The sequence below is a fragment of the Scyliorhinus torazame genome, chromosome 7 (assembly GCF_047496885.1).
Source record: "Scyliorhinus torazame isolate Kashiwa2021f chromosome 7, sScyTor2.1, whole genome shotgun sequence".
NCBI lineage: Eukaryota > Metazoa > Chordata > Chondrichthyes > Carcharhiniformes > Scyliorhinidae > Scyliorhinus > Scyliorhinus torazame.
In genome coordinates, this window is record NC_092713.1 from 218485937 (window position 1) to 218507868 (window position 21932).

Below are 21932 nucleotides of genomic sequence, written 5' to 3' on the forward strand. Positions count from 1 at the left end.
GAAAACTTTACTGCACAGCACTAGTTAATCTCTGATGAGGGTATTGTTTCCAGACATTGGCACAACCTCTCTGACTTGTACAGGTCTCTCCTGTCCCAGAACCTATCCTAATGTCCCATGGATATATTTTTATGCCAGTATGTATTTTGTTTTTAAAAAAACAGTAGACAATGCAATTAAGTTACCAGACTAACAGTACAGTCAAACCATCAAATAGTTGGCACTAGTTAACTGCTACTAATGATCCGGCTGGCTGGACTGCTGTCTGAATTTGTACATTGGACATACATGTTTACAGCGAATGATTATTTTTAAATTGCTCTTTGTTAATTGCTCACTGTAATTTTGTTTTCCTTCACTTATCTATGGGGTTTGAGAAGATTTCTTCACATTTTACATTGCTGTTATACCTTCACATATGTATTCTGTCAAGGCACTGTGTGACTTAGAGTACATTCACATCTGAGGTCATTGTGTATCCAGCTGTACACACGCACACACATTTTAGGCGTGTGTACATTCTTGACTATGGTTCATGAAATCATTGCACATCCTGACTGCATGGTGCCTGTGGGAGAAATGTATCTTCACATTTAGACTTCTTGGCACAATTGCGTTTGTACTGGGAGCAATGCAGGTCGGGGCCAAGGCAGCTTGTTTGACCTTAGTCTCTGGGAGTTAGTTAGTCTTGGGGGCAATGGCTCTGCAGTTGTGATCCATGATTTGTTGAGTTGGTTTCATTTTAGCAGCTGTGGCATGTTACGCTCAATAGAATTATGCTGGCCAAACAATTTTTAAGAGTGCTTAATTGGGTATTAATGTAAGAAGTGGACAAGCAATTCTTCTTTCTAGTGAAGGAACTAATGTAAGAAATATTATTCTGCATTACTATGCTTCTTATTCCATCCAATGCATTGAAAACAAGTCTTGTGTACATAACCCAGTTCATCGTAATTAGAAATTATTGCAGAAAGTGGCCCTTTTTGTTTTTGTTTAACTAAAGCCTGAATTCTTTGCTTGAAGTAATGCTTTCTCTGGCACACAAACTTTACGGCCTCATTTTGTTAATGAATTTTAACGTGTCATATTAACATTTAATGTACTATATCAAGTACCATGAAGGCAGATAGATATGAAGGGCATAAGAATTTGATCTGCAGTGATAAATATGGATTAATGGCCTTCTGTGGGTGTTTACATTTATTGTAATGATGGGATTCCAGAAGACAACGTTGACTATAAAGTCTCTGATAAATCATTTCAACATTTTTTTGGTCTTCAGATCTGATGAAAATAATTTGCCTATGGCACAAAGAATGATTGTAATGTGTCCTAAATTGTCAATCACAATCAGGTGAATACATAGAAAAGGTTATCAACCAAATAGTTACAGATTTCAATGTTGCTGCAATTTTGATTACATCTGTTAATGCTATAGTTTTGTTGCTTTGACGGAAAAATTGTAGAAAGAATGCCTTTAACTCCTGGTAGATGACCACAGAACAGTATTGATAGCTGATGTGAAATCAAGGCTTGGATTTTTCTACTTTTCTTGTGGGACAGAAGTTGCCCTGTACTGTGAGGCAATAAATGGAAAAGAATCAAGTTAAGACCAATAAATCAGAAAGGAATTGCCGGGCGGCACGGTGGTGCAGTGGGTTAGCCCTGCAGCCTCATGGCGCCGAGGTCCCAGGTTCGATCCCGGCTCTGGGGCTCTGGGTCACTGGCCGTGTGGCGTTTGCACATTTGCCCCGTGTTTGCGTGGGTTTCGCTCCCACAACCCAAAGATGTGCAGGCTAGGTGGATTGGCCACGCTAAATTGCCCCTTAATTGGAAAAAATTAATTGGGTACACTAAATTTATAAAAAGAAAAGAAAGGAATTGCCCCTACGCTTTAGTGAACCTGAATTTCTTTGCGCAGTTTCTGCATTCTCAAAATTCCATAAAGTATGCCCAACATTGCATCTGTACCTGGATCTTACGTAATCTACCAATCTCACAGATAATAAAAATGATATACAATAACACTGTGATAATCCTTACGAGGACCACGGGGAATCGCTAGAAATCCTCATGAGGACCATGGGGGGAATCACTAATCAAACTCCCCTTGGGGCTCGTAGATTACAAGTTCCCGTTGTAGAGGGCAAAGGCTGCGACTCGTTACTGGACCCTTTGAATGCTGCTCCCAGACCGGGAGTCCCAGGCTGAGATATTTGTGTTGTATGCCTCAGCTTTACCTTAGGCGTCAAGCCTGTTTAGCCTTTGTGTCTCCTGGGTTACTACAAACACAACAGTAAGATAAATGTTAAGCCCATTTAAAAATATTCACAGTATTCTATATTTTATATGGAGAACAATTAATTATTTTTGATCTACCATCTAAAAAGAATTAAATAATCTAGGTGGGCCAATATTATTCTCTTTTGATAGCTGCAAGAAAGTAGTGGCCATGGTTGAAGCAGAAAGATCACATATTGTTGACTCAGTGTGTGGAAGTTCCTTTTCATAATTTTGCTCTTAAAAACTTGTATTGAAATAGCACCTTTAAAGATGACTGGGCACCCCAAAGTGCTTTACAGCCAATTAAATAGTTTTGAAGTGAAGTTGGGGTTTTAGCATAGGAAACACAGCAGCCAATGTGACAATGGCTTTTTAGCACAGCTATAAAAGTGCAATATTATATAAATGACATAAAGAAACCATCTGTAAGCTACCACGTTAATAGATATTCCCGAATCTATTATTACAGAATCAAACATTGAGCTAAAGACATGCTCACCTCCTGGCACTTCAGAAATTATGTTTTGTGCATGCAACTGTGTTGAGGACATGACACAGATAGAATATAAGAGAAGAGTAAGGCATCATATGTACTTGTTGACCAAGAAGATATACTACCCACAGCAGAGAGTGTGCAGGCAGAGGATGCCCTATGCAATGATGTTGGAGGAGTTGGACATCAGGCAACTACACACGGTAGCACAGTGGTTAACACTGTTGCTTCGATGCACCAGGGACCCGGGGTCAATTCCTGGCTGGAGTCACTGTCTGTGCAGAGTCTGCATGTTTTCCCTGTGTCTGTATGGGTTTCCTCCGGTTTCCTCTCACAAGTTCCGAAAGACATGCTTGTTAGGCGAATTGGACATTCTGAATTCTCCCTCAGTGTACCCAAACAGGCGCCAGAGTGTGGCGACTAAGGGATTTTCACAGTGACTTCATTGCAGTGTTAATGTTAGCCTACTTGTGACACCAATAAGATTGTTATTATTACACTTTAGCAGGGTTAGGATACCTCTGTGAAACCTTAAAAGATCATCTGAAGCCAACCTCAAAATATCATTCTGCCTTAACAGTGCCAACGTACATCAATACACCACTGGGATTTTTATTTGCACGTAGGTCATTTCATTCTGGTGACATGCGCAACACTTCCCAGGGTGCTTGGAAAGCCTGCATTCACGAGGTACCTGAGGCATTGTATCATATTGCTTCAGACTTTGTTGATTTTGACACAGAAGAAAGAGAGAGATTCCTCGCATTCTGCAAGATCACTGGTTTCCCGAAAGTGATTGGGCTACTGATGGAACACACATTCTACTGAAGACACTGCAATATGATCTTTTTCCTTCATCAATAAGAAGGGCTTCGATTCTTTGGATGAGAGGATTGTAGGTGATGCCCAAATGAAGATCCTGAATGTAAATGCAGATCGCTGGGGAAGTGCAGGTCATTCATTCATCCTGGTGGACTCAAGAGTGCACAAGTCCATAAGTGCGTCACTGGGAATGACAGAATGGCTACAGGATGATAAGGTATAGCCATCAAGAATACGGCTAATGACACAGTACTGAAGAACCAGCAAAGAAGGAATCACATTACAACCATACACATCGAGCAATGCATCAAGTGGTGGAGAGGGCAATAGAAATATTTAAGTCACATTTCCTTTGCCTGTACAAGTCAGGAGCAGCTTTACAGTAGTCACCTGTGAAAGATTCCGAGATTGTAGTAGCATGTTGTGAATTGCACAATGTTGCTCTCCAGGAAGGACTGAGCATGACTTAGTGCCAGAAATGGAGGAACTGGAGGAGCAGAATGTGGACCCAGATGTGGTCATGCCTCCTGGAGCACATCAGGAAGCCCCGTCTGCAGCCACCCTCAGGACAACTAGAGATCATCTGGTCGCCACTGCTTTTGAACACTGAAATTTGCAAATTCCCTGCCCCTCTCTCCCTTTGTGCCTCCCAAAATAAGACAAGTAAACTGTTGTTTTAAAGATAAATAAATGACTTTAATTTAGTGCCAAACACTTAAACGACTTTTGAGATAGTTATTGCTGAAGAAGGTGAAGTTCAAGTGTTCATGTAAAAGGTTTGTGTTCTTAAATACATAGAATAATGGAAAAAAGATACAAAATTTTAGCTGGAAACTTTACCAAAAGACTATTGCCTGTGTGTCATTCAAGCATTGGAAACAGTGAATACCTCTGAAATGCACCATGCACACTTAATTGAAGGCATAAACATATCAATAACGGAAAATAATAAGGCTTGGCTTCGACTCTCATGTTGCTGATCAGAAGATCTGCTCCAGTTGCCTTTGTTGATGTTGATAAAAGGATTAAAAAAGTGATGGGACGAACCTCTTGCTCTTCAAAATATTTTCAAAGGAATTTTTATGTTGATGTGAGGCAGCAAACGTGACTCTGCTTTAATGTACAGCGTTGTCCTGAATTGCTGTGCTCAAATCCTGGAGTGGGATTTAAATCCACAACCTTCTGATTCAGAGACAAGAGGGCTACTACCTGAGGCACAGGTGGTACTTGACAAAGCTGATGCAATTACTTCATTGCAATCCACTCACTGTGAATTAGCATTCCTTGCATGAAAGGTCAAAGACAATAACACTAACCGTGACCCCATCCAGGGAGGCAACACCAGAGGTGATCATCTCACTAGATGCAGAAAAGGCCTTCATCAGTGTCGAATGGAGGTACTGGAATGGTTTGGGTTTGGGACACGGTTCACCTCATGGGTGAAACTTCTGTACAATGGTAATACAAGCCTTTTTTTACCACAATCGATAAATTAATGTCATTTGTGTATGGGATGGGGGGGAATAGAGCCCAAGGATTAGGAAGAAGGTCCTACAAAGAAAGCAAAACATGGGAGGCCTGGCTATTCCGAACCTCCAGTTCTACCACTGGGCAGCCACTGCAGAAAGAGTACAGGAAAGGGTCAAGGAACTGGGAGCAGAATATGTCAAGATGGAGGAGAGTTCCTGCAAAGGGAAATCCCTCTGAGCACTGGCCACAAAAACACATTCATCTCCCCGGCCAGATACTCAAAAGGCCTAGGGTAGTAGCAAATCTTCAAATGAGGAATCAAATGCAACATCAAGTTTGAACAAGATGTCCACCATGGCAGCCATCTGCAAAACTCACAAGTTCACCCCTGCGACAATGGACACCTCCTTAAAAAAGGTGGAGACAGGATGAAGGGACTTTGAAGGTTAGAGACAGGTACATAGAAGACAGGGTAGCGACCCTAGGGGAGCTAACGGACAAGTTTCAGCTCCCGAAAGGGAACAACCTAAGATATAACCAAGTCAAAAACATCCACCGCAAGGAAATGACGACATTTCCCCAGATACCAGGACAATCACTATTGGTCAGACGACTGACTAGGGGCAAGTTAGGGGACAAGAACTGTGCAGACATGTAGGGATGGCTACTCGAGGTGGTACACTCATCCCTGGACGAGACAAGGGAGGAAGAACTAGGCAGGGATATAGGGGAAGGACTCTAGATTCAACCACTGCACAGGAAAAATGTCACCTCCACGTCCGCATGGCTGAGCCTAACACAACTAAAGATGATACACAGGGCACACCTAGCCAGGACGACAATGAGCGAGTCCTTCCTGGAGATGGAGGACAAATGAGAATGGTGCCAGGGAGGCCCGGCTAACCACACCCACATGTTCTGGTCTTGCCCCAGACTTGAAGAAGAACACCAAGTACCCGACGAGGCCATGTCCGGGGTTGTGGGGGTGAGGGTAGAGCCTTGCCCGTTGGTGGTGGTCTTCAGGATATCAGGGCAGCCAGAGCTTTTCATGGGGAGAGGAGCCAACAACGTAGCCTTTGCCTCCCTGATCACCTGCCAAAGACTCCTGCTCAGCTGGTGATCAGCAGCACCACCCCAGAATTTCTCAAGTTTGAGAAAATAAAGTTTCCCATCAGAGGATCGGAGGATGGCTTCCACAAAACGTGGAGGATGTTCTCCAACTTGTTACAGGACCGGTTTGTAACCAGTGTCCAGTAAAGTGGGGAGAAAGGGCAGGGCCCAGAACAGGCCACAAAATAAGGAAGAGAAACGGGAGGGGCAATAAAGGCACCAAAGGGAAACGCAGGGCAGGTAGAAGAGAAGAGAGCCACAAGGGACACAGGGTAACAAAACAAAGAGTGCATTCAGCGGACACGCCCCCTCCCCCAACATGACTAAGTGCCAGGAGCAACGAGGGTTTGGGGGGGGGGGGGGCAGGCCGCACAACAGTAATGGGCGACCAATGGGGCACCCAAACAGAGACCCCCCACCAAAACTATATAAAAGCTCCCTCTCAGGGAAGCACAGCCAGCTACGGGCCCCACACGACTGAACGGGCATACCGTGCCACAGTCTGGCCCAGCAAGCGCTCAGCAACAATTTCTTTGTCAAGAACCTCTGTCTGTATTTTGGTCGATTACCTTATGACCATAGCCAACAAATCCTGTATGACAAGTTCCACGACTACATCATATATAAAATAGCTAAAACTACAGTTGCTGTAAATTCTTGCACATACATGTTTTGATTTTGTCTTGTTGTATAACATATGATATGAAATGTCAAAACACCAATAAAAAATATTTTTTTTAAAAACAATGAACATTAAAATTCAGATGGTTAGGTGAATGGATACATAGGAAATTACAATGTAAAAACATCACGCAAACATGACACAAAACTATAGCAACAGGAAATAATGTTTGAAACCATGTAGGATTTAATTTCTTTATCATGTTACCATGGATTTCCCCATGGAATTGCACAAAGTCACATGTCACATGTGCTCTGCCCAAAGGCCCATTGGCTGCTTCTGCTTCATTCGGTGGGACTTTCTTGGTAGTTTTACCATTGTTTGCCATTGTCTTCCATTTTCAAGGACACGATAAATAGACAAAGTCCACCTCAGCTAAAACAGGAATTGAACAAATGCTGTTGTCATTATCCTAAACCACTCAAGACATCTCAGATAACTGGCCCACACTGCATAGAACATGTTCCAGAATATAGTTACTTTTCCGACTGTGATATTTTCATGTTTCTGTGTATTTAGGATTTCTTCTTTATCTTTTTCTCCTTTGCTTTCCTTTCGAATAGAGTGAACTTGGCAATATTGTGTGAGGTGCATACATTTAGGACAGGATTAATAGGGGACATATTATGTACCCCTTAACATCTCCCTTGAATTATTCACTTTCTCCCCATATCCCCGAGTCCTTTACCTTCCCATGAACCATTCTCCTTCTGACCGTCTGTCACAGCAATCTAATATCTCCATCTTTTTTTTTTAATTACATGCCTCAATGCCTACTCTCTCTTGCCTCTTACTCTACATGCATCTCCCAATTACATCCCTATCCCATTACATCCCGTATATCCTGTCAGTGTCTATCCCACTAACCCTCCATCCACTCTCGACAAAGCTGGGCAGCAAGAGGCCATCAACCAGTTGTATTCCTCCCGTCTCCCCAATCCTCTTTTTTAATTTCCTTCCACGAGGCATTAGTTACTTTCAATGTTTTTTTTTAAATTTAAAAGAAAGTCAAATTAGAATGAAGAATGAAAGTACCTACCTGCCTTTATCTCTCTTTTTATTTCTCTATCTGCCTCGGCAGCACAGTAGCACAGTTGTTAGCACAGTTGCTTCACAGCTCCAGAATCCCAGGTTCGATTACCGGCTTGGATTACTGTCTGTGTGGAGTCTGCACGTTCCCCCGTGTCTGCGTGGGTCTCCTACGGGTGCTCCAGTTTCCTCCCACAGTCCAAAGATCTGGTTAGGTCGATTGGCCATGCTAAATTGTCCTTAGGTTCGGTGGGGTTACTGGTTTATGGGGATAGGGTGGAGGTCTGGGCTTCAGTGGAGTGCTCTTTCCAAGAGCCGGTGCAGATTCGATGGGCCGAATGGCCTCCTTCTGCACTGTAAATTCTATGATTCTATCCACATTATAATTTCTGTCTCTTTTATAATACTTTCTAAAAAGCTAAATTGCATACATAACACGTAATAGAGAGTTATAACATTCCACAGACCTATATGACATAGATCATATTTAATTTTGCAATTAATGTAAAGATCAACATTGCATAAAAGGCACTCTTCAAATTTAAATATGTCATGCAGCATAAACAACGCACTTTTAAAAGGCATTCCAAACTCCCAGATTGCATTTAAACATCACATTTCTATCTTTTTTAACCATTCTGCCGCCGAGTCACAAATCATTGGACATAATCATTGGTTTCCTCCGGGTGCTCCGGTTTCCTCCCACAGTCCAAAGACGTGCAGGTTAGGTGGATTGGCCATGCTAAATTACCCGTAGTGTCCATAAGGGTTGGGAGGGGTTATTGGGTTGCGGGGATAAGGTGGAAGTGAGGGATTAATGTGGGTCGGTGCAGACTCGATGGGCCGAATGGCCTCCTTCTGCACTGTATGTTCTATGTAATCTATGTATATTAAACATCAAAGAGAAGTTTTCACCCACCTTCACCTGTGCTCCGATGCAGCTGCCGTCTCTTTGGTATCAGGCCGTGTCTGAAAATAACTCAACAAATCCTTCTAATTACCGTGGGAACGGGAGGCATCTCCGCGTTTATTGTCCTTTTCACTGACCGCCCCACGGTTTTTAAAGAGGGGAAGGAATCATCTCGGAACTTCAAAATTCGCGCGGATCCTGCCTGCGCCCGGGACTTCCGCAGATTGTCCCGCCAATGTTGACTACCCCGTTAGCCCCGACCCTCCCTCCGGCTGCGAGGGTCTGAGCCCTTTTCAAGTCTGACGAAAATGTGACAACTGGAAGTCATATTGGGTAGATAGGAAGTCCCTGGAGGTATAAGATTTCTAGTCTGTCCGATAGTTTGACAATGCCCCATATTCCATTTCATGTTCACAAAGTATTTCGCATTGAAGGACCAGGATCCCAACTTTGTGCGTCTGTCCATGTTCACTTCCAGTCCCAGTCGAATTCCAGTTCACTGCTTAGCTGCAACCTAATACTATCTACATCCTACCCAACACATTGCAAATCTCCGACTATGGTCCAGCGTGGAAAGACTGTTGCGAACAATTAGTTAGTCAAAGACATCGTCGGTTTTAATTGTGAGATCATTACTGCTCGGCCTGATGAAAGGGGTGGGGGAAATGTACACAAATTGTTAATTGCAGGAAGTGGCGCCCATGGGTACCGCGGTGAACCGTTTCTTCACTGGCCAAAGGCACTGCCTCATGCCCAAACTGTCCAGCAAACATTTAAAGACGTGAGGATATATTTAATATTAGCTTCCAATTAGAGACTGTCTCTATTTGATTTTTCGGAATCAAAATAGTGGTGGCTGCGTGAAAGCAAGCAAGGGTTAAAGTGATAAAGATTATTGGATTTCGTGACTTAATCTGGGATATAGACACCCTTCATCCAACGCTGCGCTGCTAGTTCTGTACTCGGCGTAATTAACCGTGTTTTTTTAAACATATGTGAATCTCTTTAAATGTAAATTTGTGTGCATTGCAACAAGTTGGTTTGCAGTCTCGACAGGCGAACAGAAGATTTTTCTGCAGATTAAGGATATGTTAAATGACTGTCAGAATTGAAGGATAAGGGGATTTGGGGGGAAATGTATTGTTTCTGCTGTTATATCCGTTTATGTTTCTGTCGGATTCTCGCACATTTTTTTATTTGCCCAATACCACGTATTTTATCCCACAAAGATAAATTATTACGATGTTAATACCGCAACCTTTGCTTTATAACAATGTACCTTCGCTTAACTAATGTGTCAACATTGGTGAGGGCTCCATCCGACTGCTGCGCTTTGCACTGGTATTCGTAGACTCGAAACAATCCCTACAGTGAAACAGGAGGCCATTCGGCCCATCAGATCTGCAACGACAGCCTATCTCAGCACTCACTAACACCCCGCCAGTGCTGTACACCCTCAGTGCCTATGTCCCTGTCACTGTTGTATATCCTGTCAGTGTTGTACTCCCTCAGTGTCCATGTCCCTGTCAGTGTTGTATATCCCGTCAGTGCTGTACACCCCTCAGTGTCTATGTCCCTGTCAGTGAGGTATACCCTCAGTGTCTAAATCCCTGTCAGTATTGTACATCCTGTCAGTGTTCAACACCCGCAGTGTCTATACCCCTGTCAGTGTTGTATATCCTGTCAATGTTGTATACCTTCAGTGTCTATCCCCCCTGCCATGTTGTATATCCTGTCAGTGTTGTATACTCTCGGTGTCTATCCAGCTGTCACTGTTGTATATCCTTTCCGTGTTGTACTCCCTCAGTGTCTGTGTCCCTGTCAGTGTTGTATATCCTGTAAATGTTGGAACCCTCAGTGTCTATCCCCCTGTCAGCGTTGTATATCCTGTCAGTGTTGTACACCCTCAGTGTCTATGTCCCTGTCAGTGTTGTATACCCTCAGTGTCTATCCCCCTGTCAGTGTTGTATGTCCTGTCAGTGTTGTACACCCTCAGTGCCTCTCCCCCTGTCAGTGTTGTATATCCTGTTAGTGTTGTATACCTCAGTGTCTATCCCCCTGTCAGTGGTGTATATCCTGTCAGTGTTGTACACCCTCACTGTCTATCCCGCTGTCAGTATTGTAAAACCTGTCAGTGTTGTCCTCCCTCAGTGTCTACCGCCTGTCAGTGTTGTTTCTCCTGTCATTGTTGTACACCCTCAGTGTCTATCCCCCTGTCAGTGGTGTATATCCTGTCAGTGTAGTACTCCCTCAGTGTCTATTCCGCTATCAGTGCTGTCTATCCTGTCAGTGTTGTACACCCTCAGTGTCTACCCCCTGTCAGTGTCTACCCCCTGTCAGTGTTGTACACCCTCAGTGTCTACCCCCTGTCAGTGTTGTATGTCCTGTCAGTGTTGTACACCCTCAGTGTCTACCCCGCTGTCAGTGTTGTATATCCTGTCAGTATTGTATATCCTGTCAGTGTTGTACACCCTCAGTGTCTATCCCCCTGTCAGTGTTGTATATCCTGTCAGTGTTGTACACCCTCGGTGTCTATGTCCCTGCAAATGTTGTATATCCTGTCAGTGTTGTACACCCTCGGTGTCTATCCAGCTGTCACTGTTGTATATCCTGTCAGTGTTGTACACCCTCAGTGCCTCTCCCACTGCCAATGTTGTATATCCTGTCAGTGTTGTACACCCTCGGTGTCTATCCAGCTGTCACTGTTGTATATCCTTTCCGTGTTGTACTCCCTCAGTGTCTGTGTCCCTGTCAGTGTTGTATATCCTGTAAATGTTGGAACCCTCAGTGTCTATCCCCCTGTCAGTGTTGTATATCCTGTCAGTGTTGTACACCCTCAGTGTCTATGTCCCTGTCAGTGTTGTATATCCTGTCAGTGTTGTACACCCTCAGTGTCTACCCCCTGTCAGTGTCTATGTCCCTGTCAGTGCTGTATACCCTCAGTGTCGATCCCCCTGTCAGTGTTGTATGTCCTGTCAGTGTTGTACACCCTCAGTGCCTATCCCCCTGTCAGTGTTGTATATCCTGTTAGTGTCCATTCCGCTATCAGTGTTGTCTATCCTGTCAGTCTTGTACACCCTCAGTGTCTACCCCCTGTCAGTGTTGTATGTCCTATCAGTGTTGTACACCCTCAGTGTCTACCCCCTGTCAGTGTCTATGTCCCTGTCAGTGTTGTATACCCTCAGTGTCTATCCCCCTGTCAGTGTTGTATGTCCTGTCAGTGCTGTACACCCTCAGTGCCTATCCTCCTGTCAGTGTTGTATATCCTGTTAGTGTCCATTCCGCTATCAGTGTTGTCTATCCTGTCAGTGTTGTACACCCTCAGTGTCTACCCCCTGTCAGTGTTGTATATCCTGTCAGTGTCTACCCCCTGTCAGTGTTGTATATCCTGTCAGTGTTGTACACCCTCAGTGTCTACCCCCTGTCAGTGTTGTATGTCCTGTCATTGTTGTACACCCTCAGTGTCTATCCCCCTGTCAGAATTGCATATTCTGTCAGTGTTGTACACCCTCAGTGTGTATCCCCCTGTCAGTATTGTATATCCTGTCAGTGTTGTACACCCTCAGTGTCTCTCCCCCTGTCAGTGTTGTATATCCTGTCAGTGTCTATTCCGCTATCAGTGTTGTCTATCCTGTCAGTGTCGATTCCGCTATCAGTGTTGTCTATCCTGTCAGTGTTGTACACCCTCAGTATCTACCCCCTGTCAGTGTTGTATACCCTCAGTGTCTACCCCCTGTCAGTGTTGTATATCCTGTCAGTGTCTACCCCCTGTCAGTGTTGTATATCCTGTCAGTGTTGTACACCCTCAGTGTCTCTCCCCCTGTCAGTGTTGTCTATCCTGTCAGTGTCTATTCCGCTATCAGTGTTGTCTATCCTGTCAGTGTTGTACACCCTCAGTATCTACCCCCTGTCAGTGTTGTATACCCTCAGTGTCTACCCCCTGTCAGTGTTGTATGTCCTGTCAGTGTTGTCCTCCCTCAGTGTCTATCCTCCTGTCAGTGTTGTATATCCTGTCAGTGTTGTACACTCTCAGTGTCTATCGTCCTGTCAGTGTTGTATATCCTGTCAGTGTTGTACTCCCTCAGTGTCTATCCTCCTGTCAGTGTTGTATATCCTGTCAGTATTGTACACCCTCAGTGTCTATCCTCCTGTCAGTGTTGTATATCCTGTCAGTATTGTACACCCTCAGTGTCTATCCTCCTGTCAGTGTTGTATATCCTGTCAGTGTTGTACACCCGCAGTGTCTATCCTCCTGTCAGTGTTGTATATCCTGTCAGTGTTGTACACACTCAGTGTCTCTCCCCCTGTCAGTGTTGTATATCCTGTCAGTGTTGTATGTCCTGTCAGTATTGTACACCCTCATTGTCTATCCTCCTGTCAGTGTTGTATATCCTGTCAGTATTGTACAACCTCAGTGTCTACCCCGCTGTCAGTTTTGTATATCCTGTCAGTGTTGTACACCCTCAGTGTCTCTACCCCTGTCAGTATTGTATATCCTGTCAGTGTTGTACACCCTCAGTGTCTATCCCCCTGTCAGTGTTGTATGTCCTGTCAGTGTTGTCCTCCCTCAGTGTCTATCGTCCTGTCAGTGTTGTATATCCTGTCAGTGTTGTACTCTCTCAGTGTCTACCCCCTGTCAGTGCTGTATATCCTGTCAGTGTTGTACTCCCTCAGTGTCAATCCTCCTGTCAGTGTTGTATGTCCTGTCAGTATTGTACACCCTCAGTGTCTATCCTCCTGTCAGTGTTGTATATCCTGTCAGTATTGTACACCCTCAGTGTCTATCCTCCTGTCATTGTTGTATATCCTGTCAGTATTGCACACCCTCAGTGTCTATCCTCCTGTCAGTGTTGTATATCCTGGCAGTGTTGTACACCCGCAGTGTCTATCCTCCTGTCAGTGTTGTACACCCTCAGTGTCTATCCTCCTGTCAGTGTTGTATATCCTGTCAGTGTTGTACACCCTCAGTGTCTATCCTCCTGTCAGTGTTGTATATCCTGTCAGTGTTGTATATCCTGCCACTGTTGTACACCCTCAGTGTCTATCCCCCTGTCAGTGTTGTATATCCTGTCAGTGTTGTACTCCCTCAGTGTCTACCCCGCTGTCAGTGGTGTATATCCTGTCAGTGTTGTACTCCCTCAGTGTCTACCCCGCTGTCAGTGGTATATATCCTGTCAGTGTTGTACACCCTCAGTGTCTATCCCCCTGTCAGTGTTGTATATCCTGTCAGTGTTGTACACCCGCAGTGTCTATCCTCCTGTCAGTGTTGTATGTCCTGTCAGTATTGTACACCCTCCGTGTCTATCCTCCTGTCAGTGTTGCAGATCCTGTCAGTATTGTACACCCTCAGTGTCTATCCTCCTGTCAGTGTTGTAGATCCTGTCAGTGTTGTACACCCTCAGTGTCTATCCTCCTGTCAGTGTTGTATATCCTGTCAGTGTTGTACTCCCTCAGTGTCTACCCCGCTGTCAGTGGTGTATATCCTGTCAGTGTTGTACACCCTCAGTGTCTACCCCGCTGTCAGTGGTGTATATCCTTTCAGTGCTGTACTCCCTCAGTGTCTACCCTGCTGTCAGTGGTGTATATCCTGTCAGTGTTGTACACCCTCAGTGTCTATCCCCCTGTCAGTATTGTATGTCCTGTCAGTGTTGTACTCCCTCAGTGTCTACCCCGCTGTCAGTGGTGTATATCCTGTCAGTGTTGTACTCCCTCAGTGTCTACCCCGCTGTCAGTGGTGTATATCCTGTCAGTGTTGTACACACTCAGTGTCTACCCCCTGTCAGTGTTGGATATCCTGCCCGTGTTGTACTCCCTCAGTGTCTATCCTCCTGTCAGTGTTGTATATCCTGTCAGTATTGCACACCCTCAGTGTCTACCCCCTGTCAGTGTTGTATATCCTGTCAGTGTTGTACTCCCTCAGTGTCTATCCTCCTGTCAGTGATGTATATCCTGTCAGTGTTGTACACCCTCAGTGTCTATCCTCCTGTCAGTGTTGTATACCCTGTCAGTGTTGTACTCCCTCAGTGTCTACCCCCTGTCAGTGTTGTATGTCCTGTCAGTGTTGTACACCCTCAGTGTCTACCCCCTGTCAGTGTTGTATATCCTGTCAGTGTTGTACACCCTCAGTGTCTATCCTCCTGTCAGTGTTGTATATCCTGTCAGTGTTGTACATCCTCAGTGTCTACCCCGCTGTCAGTATTCACCCTTCCCGTTGATCAGTCGCTCTGATGTTTCACAAATCGTTCAGATCCACTTCAGGCGGACCCTGACGTCACTCTCATCCAGCACCTTTGACATTTTGTTTTTGTGCATGGAGCAGTTTGTATAAAAGCGGAGAGCGGGAGGGAGGCAGCCACACAGCGGAGCGGAGAGGCGGCCCCTGCACTAGGTAACAGAGCCCAGCGCTGTGCCTGGCTAGCACTCTCTCAGCTCTGCTCACTAACACATTGGACATTCTTTGCCGCTCGCCCGGACAGTGTTGCTGCAAACTCCCCCGATGAGAGTGGAATTGAAGAAAGTCTCGCCTCTCCGCCGAGCAACGTTGCCCTCCTCCCCGGTGCTGACTCCGGGATGTGTGTTTGTGCCGGGACCTGGCCGCTGGGCTGGCACAGCAGCTGAGATGGAGAATGATATTTAACATGAATTCCGAGCACCCTGCCGGAGGTGTGGGCGAGAATCGCTCCTCTGCATCCCCGTTCTTCTCTGGTGTGAACTTTAGCAACATCTCAAACGGGACCTTGCACAACAGCAGCTCGGCTATGAGCCCGGGGAAAGGAGCGATCCTGGGGCTGGTCCTGGTCCTCTTCATACTAATCGCGCTGGTCGGCAACATTTTAGTCATCCTTTCCGTAGCGTTCAACCGACACTTACAGACAGCCACCAACTACTTTATCATCAACCTGGCGATCGCTGACTTGCTCCTGAGTACCACAGTGGTGCCTTTCTCAGCCACATGGGAGATTACAGGCGACTGGATTTTTGGGAGGGTTTTTTGTGATATTTGGGCAGCGGTTGATGTGCTATGTTGCACTGCCTCCATCATGAGCCTGTGTGCCATTTCAATAGACCGCTACATCGGGGTTCGCTACTCGCTGCGCTACCCCTCCATTGTAACGGAGAAGAAGGCAGTGTTGGCCGTGGTAGGGGTGTGGCTCTTGTCTATAGTGATCTCCATCGGCCCGCTGTTGGGCTGGAAGCAGCCGGCACCCCTGAATGAACGGGAGTGTCAGATCACGGAGGAACCCGGTTATGCTATCTTCTCCTCCCTGGGCTCCTTTTACATCCCCCTGACTGTCATCTTGGTCATGTACTGCAGGGTTTACATCGTGGCCAAAAGGACGACCAAGAACCTGGAGGCAGGGGTGATGAAGGAGACATCGGACTCCAGTGAGTTGACTTTGCGCATCCATTGTAGGAACATTCAGGACGATTCCATCGTCTCCCGGTCCAAAGGGCACCATGCGAGGAGTTCTCTCTCTGTCCGCCTCCTGAAATTCTCCAGAGAGAAGAAGGCGGCGAAGACCCTGGGCATCGTCATGGGCATGTTCATTCTTTGCTGGCTGCCATTTTTCATTGCTCTCCCCATTGGTAAGTAGAAGTTATCGTAAAGATTCCCATCCTCAGGAAGCACCATGTGAAAACTAGGATTGACTATTAGAGCTTTGACAAAGAGGCATTCAGATTTAAAACGTTAGCTCACTTCTCTCTCCACAGATGTTGTCAGACCTGCTGAGATTGTCCAGTATTTTCTGTTTTTGGTTCAGTTGCAGCACCCGCAGAAATTTGCTTTTATTTTAGGATTCACTATTGTCCCTCATCTCATGGATATTGTAACGAAAGATCAGCCCGCGGGACAAACGCACCAATACGTTTCTTAACATTTAATATTTTAAAATAGGATCTTTCAAAGGGACCTTGGTGATAACTGTGTAAGCAGTGTGTGTATTACCAACGTTCCTCCAGGCTTAGGGGAAAAATATATTGTGCAACATTAACTTTTAACGCAGGATGCCGCCAATTCAGAGCTTCGCTGAATCAGCCAGTCTGTCCGACAGTGAATACATCTAGTGGTTTCCTCGATTTTGATCTAATTTATGCCCCCATTCTTTTCTATTGCACTTTCATTGAGAAGTTCAGACTCTGCTCCGTTCCCAGGTCTTATGAGCTATTGGGATCAAAGTTTAATTTGGGCGAACAGGGCAGAGACAAAGTATTCGGATCCATCATCAAATAACTGCAGCCATCGCTATAAAGATGACAGAGATTCTTTCTGCCTTTTTGCAATTGGTTCAGCTGCGGGTGTTTCGCCTGTTTTGCGGGTGGCTACACACCCACACAGCCACACACCTTCCCCCCTAATCATTGAATCTGATGGTTTCATCTGAATAAAAACAGTTTTTAAGGAATAACTCTTTACGGTTGGAACTTACGGGACTTTCAGCCGAAGTTTACCGACATCATTGAATGATTGGCATGTAAATGTTATTCAGTTATATGGTCAGTATGAGAACAGTTATATTACCGTGGCAGTATGAGAACCGTTATATTAGTGTGGCAGCATGAGAACAGTTATATTACTGTGGCAGTATGAGAACCGTTATATTACTGTGGCAATATGAGAACCGTTATATTACCGTGGCAGTATGAGAACCGTTATATTAGTGTGGCAGTATGAGAACCGTTATATTACTGTGGCAGTATGAGAACCGTTATATTACTGTGGCAATATGAGAACCGTTATATTACCGTGGCAGTATGAGAACAGTTATATTACTGTGGCAGTATGAGAACCGTTATATTACCGTGGCAGTATGAGAACCGTTATATTACTGTGGCAATATGAGAACCGTTATATTACTGTGGCAGTATGAGAACCGTTATATTACTGTGGCCAGTGTGTGAACAGTTATATTACTGTGGCAGTATGAGAACCGTTATATTACTGTGGCCAGTGTGTGAACAGTTATATTACTGTGGCAGTATGAGAACCGTTATATTACTGTGGCAGTATGAGAACCGTTATATTACCGTGGCAATATGAGAACCGTCATATTACTGTGGCCAGTGTGTGAACAGTTATATTACTGTGTGAATAGTTATATTACTGTGACCAGTGTGTGAGCAGTTATATTACTATGGCCAGTGTGGGAGCAGTTATATTACTGTGGCCAGTGTGTATACAGTTATATTATTGTGGCCAGTGTGTGTACAGTTATATTACTGTGACCAGTGTATGAGCAGTTATATTACTGTGGCCAGTGTGTGAACAGTTATATTACTGTGGCCAGTGTGTGAGCAGTTATATTACTGTGGCCAGTGTGTGAGCAGTTATATTACTGTGGCCAGTGTGTGAACAGTTTTATTACTGTGGCCAGTGTGTATACAGGTATATTACTGTAGCCAGTGTGTACACAGTTATATTATTGCGGCCAGTGTGTGTACAGTTATATTATTGTGGCCAGTGTGTGAACAGTTATATTACTGTGGCCAGTGTGTATACAGGTATATTATTGTGGCCAGTGTGTGAACAGTTATATTACTGTGGCCAGTGTGTGAACAGTTATATTACTGTGGTCAGTGTGTGAACAGTTATATTACTGTGGTCAGTGTGTGAACAGTTATATTACTGTGGCCAGTGTGTGAACAGTTATATTACTGTGGCCAGTGTGTGAACAGTTATATTACTGTGGCCAGTGTGTGAACAGTTATATTACTGTGGCCAGTGTGTGAGCAGTTATATTACTGTGGCCACTGTGTGAACAGTTATATTACTGTGGCCAGTGTGTGAACAGTGATATTACTGTGGCCAGTGTATGAGCAGTTATATTACTGTGGCCAGTGTGTGAACAGTTATATTACTGTGGCCAGTGTGTGAGCAGTTATATTACTGTGGCCAGTGTGTGAACAGTTATATTACTGTGGCCAGTGTGTGAACAGTTATATTACTGTGGCCAGTGTGTGAGCAGTTATATTACTGTGGCCAGTGTGTGAACAGTGATATTACTATGCCCTGTGTGAGTACAGTTATATTACTGTGGCCAGTGTGTGAACAGTTATATTACTGTGGCCAGTGTGTGAACAGTTATATTACTGTGGCCAGTGTGTGAACAGTTATATTACTGTGGCCAGTGTGTGAACAGTGATATTACTGTGGCCAGTGTATGAGCAGTTATATTACTGTGGCCAGTGTGTGAACAGTTATATTACTGTGGCCAGTGTGTGAGCAGTTACATTACTGTGGCCAGTGTGTGAACAGTGATATTACTATGCCCTGTGCGAGTACAGTTATATTACTGTGGCCAGTGTGTGAACAGTTATATTACTGTGGCCAGTGTGTGAGCAGTTATATTACTGTGGCCAGTGTGTGAGCAGTTATATTACTGTGGCCAGTGTGTGAACAGTTTTATTACTGTGGCCAGTGTGTATACAGGTATATTACTGTGGCCAGTGTGTGAGCAGTTATATTACTGTGGCCAGTGAGTATACAGTTATATTACTGTGGCCAGCGTGTGAACAGTTATATTACTGTGGCCAGTGTATGAGCAGTTATATTACTGTAGCCAGTGTGTACACAGTTATATTATTGCGGCCAGTGTGTGTACAGTTATATTATTGTGGCCAGTGTGTGAACAGTTATATTACTGTGGCCAGTGTGTATACAGGTATATTATTGTGGCCAGTGTGTGAACAGTTATATTACTGTGGCCAGTGTGTGAACAGTTATATTACTGTGGTCAGTGTGTGAACAGTTATATTACTGTGGTCAGTGTGTGAACAGTTATATTACTGTGGCCAGTGTGTGAACAGTTATATTACTGTGGCCAGTGTGTGAACAGTTATATTACTGTGGCCAGTGTGTGAACAGTTATATTACTGTGGCCAGTGTGTGAGCAGTTATATTACTGTGGCCACTGTGTGAACAGTTATATTACTGTGGCCAGTGTGTGAACAGTGATATTACTGTGGCCAGTGTATGAGCAGTTATATTACTGTGGCCAGTGTGTGAACAGTTATATTACTGTGGCCAGTGTGTGAGCAGTTATATTACTGTGGCCAGTGTGTGAACAGTTATATTACTGTGGCCAGTGTGTGAACAGTTATATTACTGTGGCCAGTGTGTGAGCAGTTATATTACTGTGGCCAGTGTGTGAACAGTGATATTACTATGCCCTGTGCGAGTACAGTTATATTACTGTGGCCAGTGTGTGAACAGTTATATTACTGTGGCCAGTGTGTGAACAGTTATATTACTGTGGCCAGTGTGTGAACAGTTATATTACTGTGGCCAGTGTGTGAACAGTGATATTACTGTGGCCAGTGTATGAGCAGTTATATTACTGTGGCCAGTGTGTGAACAGTTATATTACTGTGGCCAGTGTGTGAGCAGTTACATTACTGTGGCCAGTGTGTGAACAGTGATATTACTATGCCCTGTGCGAGTACAGTTATATTACTGTGGCCAGTGTGTGAACAGTTATATTACTGTGGCCAGTGTGTGAACAGTTATATTACTGTGGCCAGTGTGTGAACAGTTATATTACTGTGGCCAGTGTGTGAACAGTTATATTACTGTGGCCAGTGTGTGAGCAGTTATATTACTGTGGCCAGTGTGTGAACAGTTATATTACTGTGGCCAGTGTGTGAGCAGTTATATTACTGTGGCCAGTGTATGAGCAGTTATATTACTGTGGCCAGTGTGTGTACAGTTATATTACTGTGGCTAGTGTGTGAACAGTGATATTACTGTGGCCAGTGTATGAGCAGTTATATTACTGTGGCCAGTGTGTGAACAGTTATATTACTGTGGCCAGTGTGTGAGCAGTTATATTACTGTGGCCAGTGTGTGAGCAGTTATATTACTGTGGCCAGTGTGTGAGCAGTTATATTACTGTGGCCAGTGTGTGAACAGTTATATTACTGTGGCCAGTGTGTGAGCAGTTATATTACTGTGGCCAGTGTGTGAGCAGTTATATTACTGTGGCCAGTGTGTGAACAGTTATATTACTGTGGCCAGTGTGTGAACAGTGATATTACTGTGGCAGTGTGAGAACCGTTATATTACTATGCCCTGTGCGAGTACAGTTATATTAATGTGGCCAGTGTGTGAACAGTTATATTACTGTGACCAGTGTGTATACAGTTATATTACTGTGGCCAGTGTGTGTACAGATATATTACTGTGGCCAGTGTGTGAACAGTTATATTACTGTGGTCAGTGTGTGAGCAGTTACATTACTGTGGCTAGTGTGTGACCAGTTATATTACTGTGGCCAGTGTGTGAACAGTTATATTACTGTGGCTAGTGTGTGAACAGTGATATTACTGTGGCAGTGTGAGGACCGTTATATTACTATGCCCTGTGCGAGTACAGTTATATTAATGTGGCCAGTGTGTGAACAGTTATATTACTGTGACCAGTGTGTATACAGTTATATTACTGTGGCCAGTCTGTGTACAGATAAATTACTGTGGCCAGTGTGTGAACAGTTATATTACTGTGGTCAGTGTGTGAGCAGTTACATTACTGTGGCTAGTGTGTGACCAGTTATATTACTGTGGCCAATGTGTGAACAGTTATATTACTGTTGCTAGTGTGTGAACAGTTATATTACTGTGGCCAGTGTATGAGCAGTTATATTACTGTGGCCAGTGTGTGAACAGTTATATTACTGTGGTCACTGTGTGAGCAGTTATATTACTGTGGCCAGTGTGTGAACAGTGATATTACTGTGGCAGTGTGAGAACCGTTATATTACTATGCCCTGTGCGAGTACAGTTATATTAATGTGGCCAGTGTGTGAGCAGTTATATTACTGTGGCCAGTGTGTGAACAGTTATATTACTGTGGCCAGTGTGTGTACAGATATATTACTGTGGCCAATGTGTGAATAGGTATATTACTGTGGCCAGTGTATGAGCAGTTATATTACTGTGGCCAGTGTGTATACAGTTATATTATTGTGGCCAGTGTGTGAACAGTTATATTACTGTGGCCAGTGTGTGAACAGTTATATTACTGTGGCCAGTGTGTATACACATATATTATTGTGGCCAGTGTGTGAACAGTTATATTACTGTGGCCAGTGTGTGAACAGTTACATTACTGTGGTCAGTGTGTGAACAGTTATATTACT

General features: G+C 44.4%; 1 protein-coding gene across 1 annotated transcript in view; it reads left to right on the forward strand.

Moving 5' to 3' along the window:
- Nucleotides 1-15082: 15082 nt before the first annotated feature.
- LOC140426837 (alpha-1A adrenergic receptor-like) overlaps nt 15083-21932 on the forward strand; it is an 83065-nt gene continuing 76215 nt past the window's right edge. Inside the window, exon 1 of the mRNA XM_072512064.1 lies at nt 15083-16386. Within this exon, the coding sequence (XP_072368165.1) occupies nt 15426-16386 (961 nt within the window). The 5' untranslated portion in view covers nt 15083-15425. The remainder of the gene's footprint in view (nt 16387-21932) is intronic.